Source organism: Coturnix japonica, chromosome 3 (genome assembly GCF_054131305.1).
Source record: "Coturnix japonica strain WE chromosome 3, WE-NBRP24, whole genome shotgun sequence".
In the NCBI taxonomy this organism is placed as follows: domain Eukaryota; kingdom Metazoa; phylum Chordata; class Aves; order Galliformes; family Phasianidae; genus Coturnix; species Coturnix japonica.
Window position 1 is genome coordinate 10,953,767 of NC_140665.1, and position 16,050 is coordinate 10,969,816.

Sequence of the window (16,050 nt, forward strand, 5' to 3'; positions counted from 1 at the left end):
AGACAATAACTTGCAAGAGATCAACTTCAGCTCTAAGCCTTGTGTGGAGGGGCCTAATAAGGAATTTGGGATTTACATGCGCTGAGTTCTCTTTGGTCAGGTAAGCTCACAGTGGCTTAAGCCACTTCTGGGGCTTCAGGTCTGGACAGGTGCCATCTTTCCAGACATTAAAAATTCACAGTTCCTAACTGGACAAAATGTTTCTGCTCATGGTGTACATGTCAAAGAAATTTGCTGGGATGAAACTGGTAGAAACTGGAACACTGACACGAACACTGACTACTGCTGTCAGAAATGCTAATGTAAATGCTATTGAAGACCCTGTACAAAATTTAAGACATCGACTCATCACTAACAAGTAATTACTCAGCTCTTTAATAATGCTCATCAGCACACAGGGTAGGCTCACTCCCTGGACATTTAAATGAAGACAGCTCTTACATGTGAAAAAATAGCATTTCCTTATGTAGATGGGAAGTGTCTTACCTCAGTGTTTGGAACCAGAGCCAGATTAAGAATCACTTTACTGAAATGAAATTTCTTGGACTGAAGAACACCTCCGTAGTCCTTTGCTGATGCTTCAGGAGACTCGTTTCTATGGAGATAGGCACCCCCTTTTCAGACAGCACTGATGCTAAAAACAGCTCCTTACAGCTGTAAGTTGAAGTTACTAATGCATATCTTTACACATGAATAATTGCCTACATCTATGGTTTGACAGTACACACTGGAATATTTGTCATGCACAAGGTGTACAAAATGAGTCAATGCAGTGCTTGTTTTTAAACCACTATCATACACATATTTCGTTAAAGAAACAAGGGCTCTCGGCCCTTCAATTACAGACAGTATCTGGTATCTAGATTGTGGCACGATGTCATCTTCTGCCTTTATCTTGTTCTTGCTTGTACAGGGTATACTGAAGGCTACTTTAAACCTCTGAGCTATGCAGGTGGCTGTCCATCTTCAGGGCACAGTTAAAGTTTCTCTCACATCCACGGTCCTTTAAAGCTTCACTTTGGTTGCACTTGACACGCACAAGTTTGTGATGAAGGACATTCATTTGTAGAACAGAAGGAATTTTATGGGTTTTACTCCATTTTAGTATTTAAGTACAAGAGAAAAACAAACAACAACAAAAAACACAGAGAAAAACAACACCCCTGCACCAAGCCAGAATGCCTCACAGAATCCATACTCATCCTCTGTGCTTCCTGCTGTCTCTTGCAAGTGATGTAATCTGACCAGTCTTCCTATTGCCCTGCCAGTGACACCATAACCATTGTGCATTCAAGGAATTTCAAAGACAAGACTGTAGCTGGAACACAGCTTGGGAACGTACCATTGTGTCACCATTCAAAGTTGTCATCTCCTTTTTCAGTTTGGACAAAGGACCCTCTCCGCAAACCCGCTCCGGCCTCTGCCAGTTGCAGATGCTCTCCAAGTGTCCTTCAGCAACCACACGTTTGGCATGGAAAATCCCAGGCGTGAAACACTCAAGGCAGTGAGCCGTGGCTTGACGCTTAAGCAGAGAACGCAGAACTGAGAAAAGCTCACAGGAAGGGCATGACAACAACCATGCAGATGAGTTAATGCAACAGGAAGCCGGGCCTTGCAGTTAACATTTGTTTCCTGTACCCTCCCTCCCTCCCCCTTGTTTATTGTACTGTACTGGGGCTCTGGTGGTTTGAAGCCTCTTGGGTTACTTGAAGTTACAGCTTTGAAGGTGGCACTTCTAGAGCAAGTTGGCACAAATAGAAGGTAATGCCGTCACATCACTTGCTCGTGGTGTACTGGGTAACAGGATATTTCTTCAAGGCTTGGGACTACAGGGGGGAAAGTCAAGAGTGTAGAGGGCTCTCAGGGCCCCTGCTGGGATATGTGGCTCTTGTTTCTAAGGGTGGGGTCCTCGTAACCGCTAGCACAAGGTGGCGTGGAGGCTTCCAAAGGTAAGCCCTGCTGTTGGTATCCATAGTTGACATTCCCACAGGGGAAGTGGCGGAGCCTAAAGAGAGGCACTTCTTTAACGCTTGCTGTTAGGGAAGATGGCTCTAATAGCAGGGAAGAGCCTGGTAGCCTGCCAGTCACTATGTTGGGCCCCACAGTACAGTTTACTTCGTGTCCCAGGTTCTCCCTCTCAGGCATCTCTTTCTCCAGCAGAGGTTTGTTTTTGCTGGCCTGCTTCTCGGCAAACCAGGAACCATAGGTTGGATTCCAGAGGTTGGTAGGCTTATTTCTAGAGCCCCGGCCTTTGTGCAGCTCAGAAGGGGGGTTGGACTGGGTGTAGGCCATGTTGATATGTCCCCCACCTGAGGCTGCCTGCACCTTCCCAGGGACTGATGGCTCCAAGGATCCCGCTTTCCCCAGAGCTTTTCCTGCAGTGATGGCTGATGGTAGGGGTGGTGGAGATGGCAGGGTTTGCTTGTCATCCTTTCTATCTTGGTGTGAGGAAACCAAGAGAGGAGGAATTCCTTCTGCATCTTCTGGGCGTACTGCTACCTTCTCTTCCTCTTCAACCGATGGGCCATATTCTACTGGCAAAGCAGTGTTGATGACGTCTGGGTCCTGCAGGAGAGAAGAATGAGAATGTCTCCAAGTCTGCTGCCATGATGCACACACTTATATTCAACTAAAAACCAGAGATAGCTGACCATTGCCATGCTGTGATCAGAAAGCATCTTTCCCATCAGCTAAGGTCCATAACCAGCATGTAAAGGATGCTGACAAAATACAGTTAGCCATGAGAGGCAATGAGATACCTATAAGATTGAACTCTCAGAAAAAAAAAATAAAAATAAAAAGCAACCCTAAAACCTCACACAGAAGAGCAGAGGGCACAAAAACAATGAAAAAACATTTTTTTTATGTCCAGCCAAATTTCCTGTGGGAATGTTATTTTGCAATCTGTATCATCTCCAAGTTCATAACGTTCTCAGACAATACTGAGAAAGTTTCAGTCATGGAAGTATTGCCTGCACTTAACAGGGGAGGAGTGGGAAGGTGTATAGAAGACAATACTGGCAGACTCCTTGAAGCCCAAATCCATAGAGAGAGACGTTTTGAACTATTTAAGCAATTTTGAAAATTAAACGGAGAGAAACGTGGTGATCTGGGCAACTCATAACTACTGCTGGACACCAAGGCAATCTACATATAGCAGAAAACAATGCCTTCCAATGCCAGGATCCAGACTCGCATGAAAAACTGATCAAGGCTCCTAGATATTGAGGGAAAAAAAGCTGTCTGAAGCAAATAACTGCATACACCGAGGCAGGCAGCAAAACATTTTCCAAACTACTCCACTCCTTGTGAACTGAAAATGGTGGTTAAAAATTGGCAAAGCTCAGATTTCAGGATGGAAAACCAGACATACCCTTTCCCTGTTGCCCAGCCATGGAACCCCAACTCATCATGGCTGTCCCCATCTGTCTTCTCCAGTGCAGTAAGAGTGAAAAAATTGCCCACAGCTGCCCACTTGGAAAAGGTGCTCAGAGCCAGGACCATTTCTGCTCAGCACTGACCATGTCTTAAAGGTAAATATTAGGATGAAGCAGCTGACATGAAGCATGTAAAGTATGTGCAGGTGCTGGCTTGTCTTCTCTTTTGTTTGTTAGTCATCTGTGCCTTCATAAGTGTAAGCAGTGCTATTTGGTCTGCTATTTCTAGAGCTGTGTAAGCCTATGGCATCAGTCTTTCTAAACTGCTGACTGCAGAAATGCAGTGCCACCTCCTCATCTTACACTCTGGCTTGCAAAACTAGAAACATCCTCGCCCGCCTCACAGGAGATGAATGAACACTGATACCTGAGTGCAGTACTCGATCCTCTCCAGGATTATGGCAAAGTTTGGCCTGTCTTCCGGCTGGTGCTGCCAGCACTGGGTCATAATGCGGTACCTGAAAGAGCAGAACAAGAGATCTCTTAAATGGTAGATTCTGTTGGTGTGTAACAGCTGGCCACTGTGACCTAGAAACCATAAATACACATTGCCACTCTGTGGCACCGGCACTCAAGTTCAGTGAGGCAGATCAACCACAAATGATCTAAAAAGTCATTAGCTTTTGAACAGAGAATAGCATTCAAAACAGAAACCTATTTGCATGAATAAACCAAAGTTAGAATCTCATACACAGGGCCAGGGCAGTTTTTAGGTGGATCCATCCTTCCTCCATTGGTTACGAACTCCAGAACCTCCTGGTTACTTTTGCTAGGGTAAGGCATGTATCCCAATGAGAATATCTCCCACAGCAACACGCCAAAGGACCTGAATAGAGAAGAGATGAAAGTGAAGGATACAGGAATGACCACCATCATCTGCAACACAACCCTCCTCTAGAGCATTCGTCTGTCTGGCTGCTTGGAAATACCATCTTAAGTGAAACTGCACAAGAGCAATAAGCAGTAACTCAGGCAGCAGCTCAGCTGTCAGAGAGGGTGCCTCCATCCTCTCCTCTTCGTGGGCTTGCTGAGGAGCTGCACCCTGACCAGCAGCCCCTTTCCCTCCAGGCACAGCCTGGGATCCCCCCCCATCCCCCCCAGCAACCTTCCCCTTTCACCCCTGGCTTCATTTCAGCACTACAGCAGGTGAGGTGAGGCCAAGATGCATTATAAGCAGCAGAAGTAACTGCACCAGGGACTTGATTCTTCTGGACAAGCCCTCTGCTTTCACTTCAGAAGTGAAATCAATTTCTCTCCACCTCCTCCAGCTGCTGGAAATTCAAGAGCTCACAGTATTGCTCTGGGACAGGAGAAACGTGAAAGCTGCTGAATGTTACACCCTTCTCCCTAACAGGGAGGATGGATCCTGCCTGCAGTCTCCTATTACATGTGTACTGCTGTCAATAGTTTGGAGCTAATGCATACCACCCTGCAGCAAAAAAGCAGCACTTCCATCTGCCTCAATCTCCCTTCCCTGCCTGCTTGCTGCCCCAGCAGCACCTGCCTTTACTGCCTGCCTGTTCCCTCATGTCCTACAGGATTACTGGCTCTGAAGGACTTTGCTTGTCTTACCTCTAAGGGGGAAATGAACAAAAACATTCACACTTTACCCACTGGATTACACCAGACAGACACACGCACATACACACAGATGGAGCGGTAAAGGAAGCTCACCATGTGTCTGTTTTTGATGTAAATATCCCTTCCATGAAAGCCTCGGGAGGCATCCATTTGACAGGCAGCATTGCACACCCTCCCTTCCGATAGTAGCTGGCTCTGCAGAGAACAAGCAAAACAGTCAGCCAGGGATTCAAGAAGATGTCCTCAACTCTGAATTTTTATAATGAGGAATATTAAAATTATCATCTGAAGGCAGGATTAATTCCAGGCAAAGAGCACGGTAGAGAAAATGCTGAAGAGATGTGTTTCTTCTCACAAAATTGGTGTCAATGGGCCACATAAGGACTGCTCTGCAATCTCCCTCACTTTAGGCCCAATCCAGTTAACCTGAGTTATTCTTAACTGTGCGTATACTTGAGTGACTTGAGTATCCTTCCCTTCAGCCCCAGCAAGACTTCCACAGCATCTCACAGGTGATGGCCTCAAGCATCCCCAGCTACCATAAAACCTGTCCCAAATGTAGCCAGTCTAAAGCACTGCAAGAGGGATCCAAAACCCTTAGTAGGACCTAGGTGCAGCAAGGATGGTTAGCCGGTATAGCTGGGGCAGCAGATAGAAAATGGCTTCCCATGCTCCCATGACAGGAAGTATGACAGTCTTTATGTTGTTTTTGTTTAAAATAAAACCCAGAATCCCCAAATCCTGTGCTGGCAGCTACAGTATGTTTCTCCTGCCTGCCAGTATTAATATTCATAACTAAACAGCCTGAGCACCCAAAGGATACTCCTAGACACTAAAACACAGGCAAACTTCAAAGGCAGCTCTGAAAACCCAGCACCAAAGCATTCATCTTGGCAGTTGGTTCAACTGATGGTGTGAGTGTGACAGATATTACTTTGCCCCAGAGTCCCATCTGACAGTGGGGCTGAGCAGGAGCTCTTTGAGAAAAGGGAGATAAGGGGAGAGGGGGAGAAGAAAAAAAGCATTTCTGATACAGTTGTGGTGGTTTTGTTTTTGAAAGTAACACTGTTCACATCACCTCAGGCTGTGATAGTGTCAGGCCTCAAGTTAAGCAGAGCCAGGCTGGCTTAGTAATTGCACAGGAGAATCCCCAACCAGGAAAAAAAAAAGAAGCTGAGGCTCTGGAATAATCAGTGCAGACGACTGACTATAAGGCTTTCCTTCCTCCAAGTCAGAGGCAAATCAATTCCTCAGCACAGCAGGATGTGGTGATGTGCTTCTAGGGGTGCTGTTCAGAAGATGAGATCTCAGAGTGCTGCCCTGACTGCTTGTGGTCATTAAAGACGTCCTGACACTTCTTGCAAGAGCAGAATAGTTAACTCTGCGTCCTGACTGAATTCCAGTTTTGGTGATTGCATTTTCCTAACTGTCATCTGCACCCCCCTCCATTACCTGCAGTAAATTGAGGATGACACCAAGCCAAAGGGGCACAGGTAGTATCAGGCAGAAAGATTAAACTCAGAAACGCTGGGGACCACAAAACAGAAGGGCACATCAGTGCAGACAGCAGAAAGGCAAGAATTTGTGGATAGAGTACAAGAGGGAAAAAAACCCTTCCATTGCCATCAGAATTCATTACTCAGAAATAGGCTCTCAGGAGTGAGAAAAGTCTCCAAAGCACACCTGAAGCATAAGGGAAGGCAAAAACCAACAAAAACATCATTCATTGGGGTTGGATGTCTCCGCTTTTGCCTTGCTAGAGTTACACAGAGCAGCACATGAGCTTGCTGTTCTACAGAGAGACTTCTTTCTCATTTTAGCGAGTTTCCACTTATGGATAACCTGGCTTTAGATCTGCTACCTGTATATATCCCGGGCCATGCCGAAGTCTCCAATTTTAGCCACTCTTCCAGGCCCTCGACAGGTAAGGAGGCAGTTCCTAGCAGCAATATCCCTGCAAGGAAAGGCAAGAAAAGCAAAAGAGAGAGAAGAATCACTTAATCATTCCACAACTCTTCAAAGCAAAAAGAAAACAAAGAATAGAATCTATTTCCCTGAAGCGCAGAGAACTCCCACCACCCAGAAAGCCAGTGTTCACAGGTTACTAGTGATGACCCACATTCCAATCTACTCCAATAGCAGAAAACATTCTTCTCTTAAAAAACTTCCTCCTGAAACTTCATTTAACATCTCTTAGACAGGATGGCCTCCTACAAGCCTCTTGTTGCCCAGGAGCTATTAATTTTTCTAGGGAGTAACAAGCAGTGGGGCTGATTTCAGCAGTACATCAGTGGTAGCATCAATCTGTCTAGGGAATGACCCATCGATTTGTTCCTAGCATGCTTGTTCAAATAGTGTCCAACAGATATTAAACTATCTGAGACAAGAAGAATAACAACATGCAGAACTTGAATCTGTGGATGCAGGTAAAGCTCTACCTCTACTGAGCTGAAATAAACACTGAGATCAGAATAATTTGCGCCCCTCATGAGCAACTCTGAAAAGTGAGCTGCGATCTGGCTACAGCAGCTTCACAGCTCCTGACAAAGCCATGTGATAGCACTGGGCTCTTCTGACGTAGGCAGAGTGGCTGTACACATTCATCATGAACAACAGCTGAGGAGGGAGAAGAGTTCCAGAATGAGCAGGGAGACACTAAGCACAATTCTCAATGGGAAGGAGTGTTGAAGATGTCTGTCACACAACTGGTTACACAGCAAAGGGAAACACAAACTGGCTGTACAAGCACTGAAAAAAGAGCTGAGGACCTCTGATAAATCTACAGACCTCTGCAACTTGATCAACAGCAGCATTTCTGTCAGTTGCCTCTGTTACTCTGGTTTTATCTACCTTGTTTAAAATTTTCCAGCCACTAGAGTGCAGCAGGACATAAACATATCAATCAGGGCATTATGAGTAATTCTGGCCTGTGTTGCAAGTCATGCCCATCTTGACACAGATGCATTCACCTACCTGTGAATGAAGTGGTTCTCCTCCAGGTACTGACAGCCACAAGCAATGTCATGAGCCACATGGAGCAAGTCCAGCATGGAGAGAGAGGAAAGCTGATTCTGCCACAAGACAAAAGGAGAACGTGGGTGAAAAGCAAGAACACGGCATGATTCATGACTGATAGAACACTGGAAACTATCCATCAAGTGATGTAGCTCACATGTTAGTATTCAAAAGGGTAAAAATAAACAATAATCACACAAGAGAGAGTTCATATCCATGAACTATGGAAAGCTTGTGCAGGGAGGACGTCATACCAATCCTAGAGACAGAGTCAGAACTGCTGGATCTGACTTTCCAGCTCCTCCCCTGTAAGAATCTCCTTCTGTTTTGCATGACAGAAATGGATTTCCCCCAGTTCTCGTTTCTGAATTTTTAGCATATTGTTATTGAAGGAGATATGTAGCCTGACCTGATCCACCATCAATTTCTTTATAATATTTCTTGCCCTTCTCTGCAGTCACCTTGAACAATGAGAATGACATTTTGTGTAATGGCATGAGTCACATTTGCCCTTTTCCTCCTCCACATCTGTGTAGGTTTTATTTTGCCCCTCAGAGCACTGACACAGGTTTGCTTAGCCAGTGGCTACAGAAGATGAGAGCTGCCAACTCCTTTCTTCAGCCCCTCTGATGAAGTCTACCGCCTTAGCCAGCAGAAGCCAGATGCCTTTGTGGAAAGGGCAAGCTGAGCAACAGCTCCTGCTTGTGGGCTTCTGAAACCAGACCATCAGCTTCTGCACTGAGGTGTGAATTAGTGACCCCGCACTAGTCCTGCAGGGGAGGAGGAAATTACTCCTGCTGATGACAGGGCTGATGACAAACAACTAGGTGGCACTGATTGCTTATTCCACAGCAGCCGTTTGCTGGTTTAGTGTTTATCTGTGGCCTTAGCTATTTGACTAAGCAACCCTATCCCACTCTCCAGTTCTCCCTGCTGACACCTCCCCACCTGCCCAGTGCCCAGAAACCACACCTGTGTGTGGGTTTTTCTCCCATGGCACACCAACTAGCACAGTCTCTAGTGATGGGAACTGCTGCCTGTGCCAACCTGTCTGTTGTAATGAAACACTGCTTAGACTGATGTGATGCTGTGTTGGCCTGATCACTGGCTCTAAAGCACCTCTGAGTGGGACTGAAAATAAGTCTATGCTTTGCAGCTAGTGGTTAAATACTGGACATTGTCTAAGCCTAAACAAGTCCTCATGTCTTCTTAAGATGCTAGGAAAGCCTCCATCACTGACTAATGCAATGATGGAAATGTACTCTCCGTGTGAACAAAGCCTATTTTTTCCATTGTGGTGTTATAAAACAAAACCATTTCTGACTACCTCTCACCTGCCTGTATTTTATTCACTCACTACATTGCCTATGGATTTAATTCATTTTTTGAAAGCCTGGACTGAGTCTCCCCCTGAACCTTCTGTTTTGCAGAGTAACCATTTCCTAAAACCATTCAAACTTTTCCTCCTGCCTCCAGCAACATTTGTGGGGAGGGGGGATTCATCTTCATTTCTCCAAGATAAAGTGACTCACCAGCTACAAGACCACAAGATGGCCACAGCAACAGGATGCAGCTGCCCCTTTTCCCCACATTTCAGGACACGATCAATGAGAATGGACTGCAGCCTCCCCATTCTTATCAGTTTTGAGCAAGGCTCAAAAACTTGTTGTGAAAACTGAGTCAAAAGCCCCATTCTTTACTGTGCAACTGACTCCAGACCTGAGCTATAGTACAAGTCAGTACAACGAAGCCACAAGAAGCTAAATTGAACAATGTAGCTTTTCTCTCCCGTTTTTGTTTTGTTTTGTTTTGGTTTTTTGTTTTTTTTTTCCCTCCCACTCCTTGGATGAATTTCTTCCACCTTTTATTTGTCTAAATGCAGTCCCAAAACAGATGTGACTGCCCAGCCAAGGACACTTTAGCCACGCGATTTGTTTGAGAAATGGATGGTTTGGATTCATTTTGCAGGAGAAGGAGCCTTGAGACTCCAAAGAATTCACTTCACAGCTGTTCACAGCTTTTGCTCCCAGGATGAATGAACAATGCCAGCTGCCAAGCACCACTGCTCACAGCAGCAGACATGCTACAAGCACTAATGTGACACCTCCCTGGGTGAGGCTGGATCTTGCTAAAGGGGAATGAATTGTTCAGTGTAATCACTGCCCTGTGCAACAGGCTGCAGAACACATGCGGAAAGCAAAGGTAAAAGAAAGTAAAGCAGCTGGAAAATACAAAACTGACTAAAGCAAGGGGAAACGATAAGAGTAATGCAAGGATAAAGCTCAGTAAGCACTGCACCTTTGCTACTGAATCAGTCAGCTGGGTCTTGTGCGTTCACTTAACTCCTGTTGGAAGCAAAGCTCATGGAAACCTGTTGACTGCACTGTTCTCCCTTTCCCTCCCTTCCCTTCCTCCTTTCTCAGAAAACCAGAACCCCAGTTTCCTGTGCCTACTCTATGCCTGTCCTGAATGAGCAAAATGAAGAAGAAAGGAGCTCGGGGCTCATTCAGATCAGAGCACAGATACAATCAGCAGTACAGAGCTACACTCAAACACGACACATGTGATGTATGTACATGGGTACTGTCACACTTCAAGTACATGCACTCTTCTGACATTAGCTTTCACAGGTGTAGCACAGAGCTACCACTATTGGTGAAAGCCCAGACAGGCAAGGAGGAACTCATGGCTGGAGTACGTGTGGACAGAAAGAAACCCCTCAGATGCAAAGGCTCCCATGACTGCATCCTATAATGATCCTATAGTTTCATTTTACTGCAAGTAGGTCAAAATTCCTGCTGCTCAGGACTAATGGTCTTGGTGCTTCCTCACAAGACCCTGATAATTAATAAAATGGCTTCTAAAGAGCCAAAAAGAGGCTTCCATTACAAAATGATGGATGCCCTTGCCCCACATCTCTCTGTTTCACTTGCTACTTCATACACACAGCACACTCTGTCCTGGCAGTTTTGAGAAATGCACCTACCAGGCAGCACACCTTGGCCCATGCCAATTTAATCTGCACCTACTGAAAGCAGAGTCCACTTTGCAATACATGAATTTCCCCATTCAGCAGCCACCAAGTCCATCTACATGAGCTTACAAGAGAACCCCTTAGTGCTACAGAAATCCAGCCTCTCTTTACAGAGACTACTTGCTCAGATTCAGACTTCCAGCACCTTGAATTTCTGTGTGTTCAGCCTTTTTTTACCCAGGCAGAAGTCACTGTACTGCACCCTATCCAAGATCGCAGCGGTCTGGGGCAACACATCCCATTTTATATGCCTGAAAACCAGACTGCGAGGAAAAAATCAAATTCATCTCTTTCCAGATGTGTCAAGTAAGACTCTTACTTAAATCTGTCAGAGCCAGTGCATGTCTTTTTGTGCTGATAAAGTCAGGCATTTTTCCCTCTGTCAAGTAAATGTAGAGACAAAGCATGAAGCTTGGCCCAGGCACTAAACTTCAACTGGGTGCCTTTCTAATCCAGTCGCTCTGAGCAAACTTTATTCTTCTGAAGTACTGATTCCTCTCTAGAAGTCATAACATATTTCTCATGCATTTCTATCAGTCTCTCTTTCCACATTAATGCTGATTTCAGGAAAAATCTTAAAAACTTGATCTAGCTATTAATTCAACGGCTCCGAGCCAGATAATCTACTTGCCTATGCAAAACATTTCAGCAGATATCCACAGAAATGCACTCGATTGACAGCTTAAACATCAGCTTTATCATTACTTGTTCAACATGTTTTTGTTTCATTAGGTAGGATCTGCAATCCTATACAGCGAAGTCCAGCGATAATGCTCCCCTGCATAACCCCAGCAGCATTCATTGCATATACATTTATGTCCTGGCCTCAAGAGCGGCTTTCTGGCAATGGAAAGCTCTGACTCTAAAACGCTGGGAATGGGTAGCCGTGTGGATCAGCCCTTCTATAGTTACACATTTGCCTTGTGGCAGCAGCTTACTAAACACAGTTCCATTTTCTATTTCCTTACCGGTCTGGGCCGCGTCTCCCTCAGAAACGATTTCAGGTCACCTCCAGCCATGAGCTCTAACAGGATGAAACGGGGCAGCGCCTGCAAGCTCACTCCGATACAACGCACAATATTCTGGTGATTGAACTTGCTGTGGAGAGAGGGAGGCTCAATAGTGGGTGAGCTTTGATCCAAAGAAGCGCGATTATAGGAAAGAATCAAAATATTCTGCTGTGGGCAATGTGTCTTTTTTTTTCCCTCTTTTTTTGTTCCCCCCCCCCCGCAGAATAAGTAACAAACCTTAAAGTCAGGGGAACTGGATTAAGCCAAATAGTACCCTTGCACTCTGTACAGTGCAGAACCAGACAGTGGAAGTTGGGAAGGAATGGCTTTTAGCTGCTTTTCAGTTCCCTATATGCTGTGTTCTCTGTGCAACAGCAAGACTTGTGGGTCATATGAAGCACAGAATGTCTGTTAAGAGTCTGCTCCTACTTTCTGTGTCCCAGGGCACAAGCTGGGCCAGGGCAGAGTTGTTCCAAACTACATGCTGACACAGGGATCAGCTTAAGCTTACATAGAGGCATATTCCTCAAGGCCAAGTCTCTAGTACTTCTTTATTTCTCCAGGCCTTAATGTGATGGGGAACTATTTCCTTGGATTCCAGGACTCAGTCTCTGACAGGTGATGTGACAACAGCATTGGGTTATTGGCATCTATTCATTTGGAACATTTTTGCTTACAGTGCTGGTTCTACACAAGTCCTTGTTAATCTTATCCATACACACCTAATAATGAGAGCTTCCATGAGGAAGTCCAGCTCATCTTGCTCTGAACACACTTCAGGCAATGTCTGGAAAAGAAAAAACAGGTTGACAAGGAGAAGACTGACAGATGTCGAACATCTGACACAATGAAAAGCACTATTATTGTCTGCAGCCATCCTTGTTTCTCTCGAAAGAGCCCTTGTTCCAATAATAGCTAGAGCATTACAAAAATAGACTGTGAAGCTTGCTGAGAGGTACAGATCAGGACACATAAAAGCCACTATCATTCTCCTCCTAGTAAAGGAAGCACCCCAGAGCACACAGGGAACAGTGCTAATATATGAGACTCCACTGTGTTCAGAAAGAGGAATGAGATAATAGCTCCTGAGCTCTCAGACAGTGCAATACCACTACCTCCTATCAAAACTATTTAAGACTACACTGCTACGTAACCTCTAGGAGAAAACAAGGTAGCCAAGCTGCTGAAGAACCCTACCAGATTCCCTTAAGATCTGCCTGTGCATGGAAGTCCACCTCCTGCCTACAGGCTTTGTGATGTATGTGCCAGCTGCCCTTAGCTACATGGAGACTTCTGTCCCTCTCACTCAAAGGCTTTGAACAGGTTGCCACACCAGGAGTAGCATGCACAGGACGGACAGAGGGCAGACTTATGTCTCATTCCTGCTGTCTACTGCAGCTATATGGGAAATGTTTGTCTTTTTACTACTTACAAACAACTTCTTTTAAGTCTTACAAGCCCATATGTGACAACAAGCTGTACCACCACTGTGATGAATGGAAGTGCTGCAACAGAACAGCAACCTTTCTATGCACATCCTATGGTAATGCTTAAATCATCTCTATTTTTATAATGCATTGGGACTCTTGGGTGAAAAGTGCATGAAACCATCATGATAACTTATACGCTGTCACTTACTTTCACAGCCACCTGCAAGGGAGTGGGGTCGCTGGGGATCCCTGCCACCTGACCTTCATATACCTCACCAAAGGCTCCGTGGCCCAAACCCCTGGACAGACCAGAGAAGACAAGAAGGTTTTACTACAGAGAACATACATTATAACACTGTGGTCACAGCTCACAGAATGGGCTCGCAGTTTTCATGGCAGTGAAACAGGGAGATCTGGATGTTGGCACTGATAACAACGCACCTCACGCTATGCAGCAGACTGAACCTTTGTATAATTGTTCCTGGACCTAAAACGTATGTGATTGGTAGGGAAAGCAATCCTCAACTGCCCCAGTGAAATCAAACTGCTGGTACTGCAAAGTGCAATGGACAGCATTTTCTACTGCTTTGGTGCCAGTGCTCTAGTGGTGGGTTCTCCAAAGCAGGTCAATAAAGACAGTTTCCACACCCTAATTAATAGTTCCCATGTTTATGCATTGCCAGTGGAGAAGATAACGAACAAGAAACTAGGAAGCAAAATGGTTCTCAGAGTACCTAGATTACAAACCAATTATATTTTCCTGGTTTGCTCTGTGACTCCAGGTAAATACCTCAGCAAGGAAATGGTGATAACAGTGTTTCGTAAAGCACTTGGCTCCAGGAATTCATGCTGAGAATTGTAACAAGAACAGACTATGAAGCTTATGGTTTTATGTCTAATAAGGAGGATACAGGAAAGAAAAAATAATCACACACCACATCCTGTCCTATGTCCTTGTGATACAGATTTTGCACACCTGCCTATTCAGTCTTTGCTCACTGAGTATTAAGCCAACTGGTGCTACAACAATGATACCATATGGGTGACATCTAACAACACAGTGAACTCTCTTAGACAATGAGACTACATCCCAGATCCTGGAACCCTCTTAACATTGCATGAGTGTAGCAGAAGCTTGAGACTCCCAGAGACATTTCTGCACCTCAGTCTGGGATAAGAGGCGTTTACTTCCACAACAGGCACTTTTCTGGTAGTGCCAGGGCTGACCTCAGAGCTGCACTGAGTGTTCTCTGCTTTTGTGTGGGCAGTGTGCTCTGGTGAGAGTAGTCTCAGCAGTGAAACCGCAGTGAGGACTGTCTGTAACACAACCACTTCTGTAATACCATTTTGTAGGTATCAGCTCTGCTGTGCCTGATCACCGTCTTACAAATTAGAAGTCTACTGCTCATAATTCACTTTCCCTACCCCTATCAGTTCCCAGCTGCATCCTCTGCTCTCTGCAGCTTGCCACACTTCAGATCTCATTTCAGAGCCCAAGTGACAAAGGCAGCAGCAGCACAGGGTACACTAGAAACTTCCAGATGCAGTCCAGCAAGATACGTATGCAAAGGAGAAATGTGTTAACAATGCAATAAAGCTACAGGGCAGTGCAGGCTGCATGGACAGCTCTGAGCATCATCTTTATCAGCACCTATGTTTTCTAAGCTCTCCTGATTCCTTTTGGGATTTTTGTATAAAGTGATGCCACAATAATGTGGAGCACGGGGAAGGCAAAGATGAATTTACCGGATGAGGGAGATGTTTTTGCGAGGCACCTCTTTGAGGTCACTAATGGATGTGGTCTTTCCTGCAAAGCAGTAGTTGGGATTGTAGTCTGTCATAATAGTGGAGGTACGCAGCTTGCTCAGCTTATATTCTGGGCTCTGTAACTCCATCTGCATGGCTTGTAGCTCCTGGTGCTTCCGACGATACACTAAATATAGAGAACATGGTAAACCAGCAATGCAGATTGCCTTTGGGAGATGAAGGCAGTTGTGGATAGACAAAACTGTTACATCAGAATAACACACTGTACATAAATCTATTTTGCAGCACTTCCTGTTTCTAAACAACAGAGTTGGGCTAAATTTATCTCTTGAAACACTTCACTGCTACCTTTGAAACCTCACTGGAAATTGCACTTAGAAAGAAGACATCCTGTGGATATTCCTTGGAATAGTAATTGATATTGCACGTTCTTTTTTCAAAGCAAGATGCCAATCTGGTACAGGTTAAATCAGTGTTACCTTTACCTTTCTATGGGAGCTGGATGGGGCCCAAACACTGTGACTGTAACAACTACTGCATCCACTCCAGCAATGTTCCTCAGAGGAAGAATTTGAGTCATAAGCACTCACTGGCAAAGGCAGATGGATGTAACGACCTATCCATAAGCCCTCCCTGTCCTCCATTTTCCTCCTCATTGCTTTTGCTTTGATCTTTTTAAAATTGCTGCTTTTTCCTGAGATGAGAATGATGGCCTGGTTGGACAGAGAGCGGGTTATTCTTACACATTCTGAGATATAATTAGTCACTTTTAAAGG

The 16,050-nt window shown here is 45.1% G+C and overlaps 1 protein-coding gene across 3 annotated transcripts in view; it reads right to left on the minus strand.

Annotated features, from left to right (window-relative positions):
• Positions 1–16,050, minus strand: part of ALK (ALK receptor tyrosine kinase) — a 257,968-nt gene that overhangs the window by 939 nt on the left and 240,979 nt on the right. For 2 of the 3 annotated variants that reach the window (XM_015856918.3, XM_015856920.3), the window contains exons 20-29: positions 15,254–15,440; positions 13,716–13,806; positions 12,800–12,864; positions 12,036–12,165; positions 7,992–8,089; positions 6,880–6,972; positions 5,112–5,213; positions 4,129–4,263; positions 3,805–3,895; positions 487–2,565 (exon numbers count right to left, since the gene is read on the minus strand). In XM_015856918.3, coding sequence (XP_015712404.2) covers positions 1,861–2,565; positions 3,805–3,895; positions 4,129–4,263; positions 5,112–5,213; positions 6,880–6,972; positions 7,992–8,089; positions 12,036–12,165; positions 12,800–12,864; positions 13,716–13,806; positions 15,254–15,440 — 1,697 coding nt within the window. In that variant the 3' untranslated portion in view covers positions 487–1,860. The remainder of the gene's footprint in view (positions 1–486; positions 2,566–3,804; positions 3,896–4,128; positions 4,264–5,111; positions 5,214–6,879; positions 6,973–7,991; positions 8,090–12,035; positions 12,166–12,799; positions 12,865–13,715; positions 13,807–15,253; positions 15,441–16,050) is intronic. The other variant, XM_015856919.3, reaches the window with a different exon arrangement.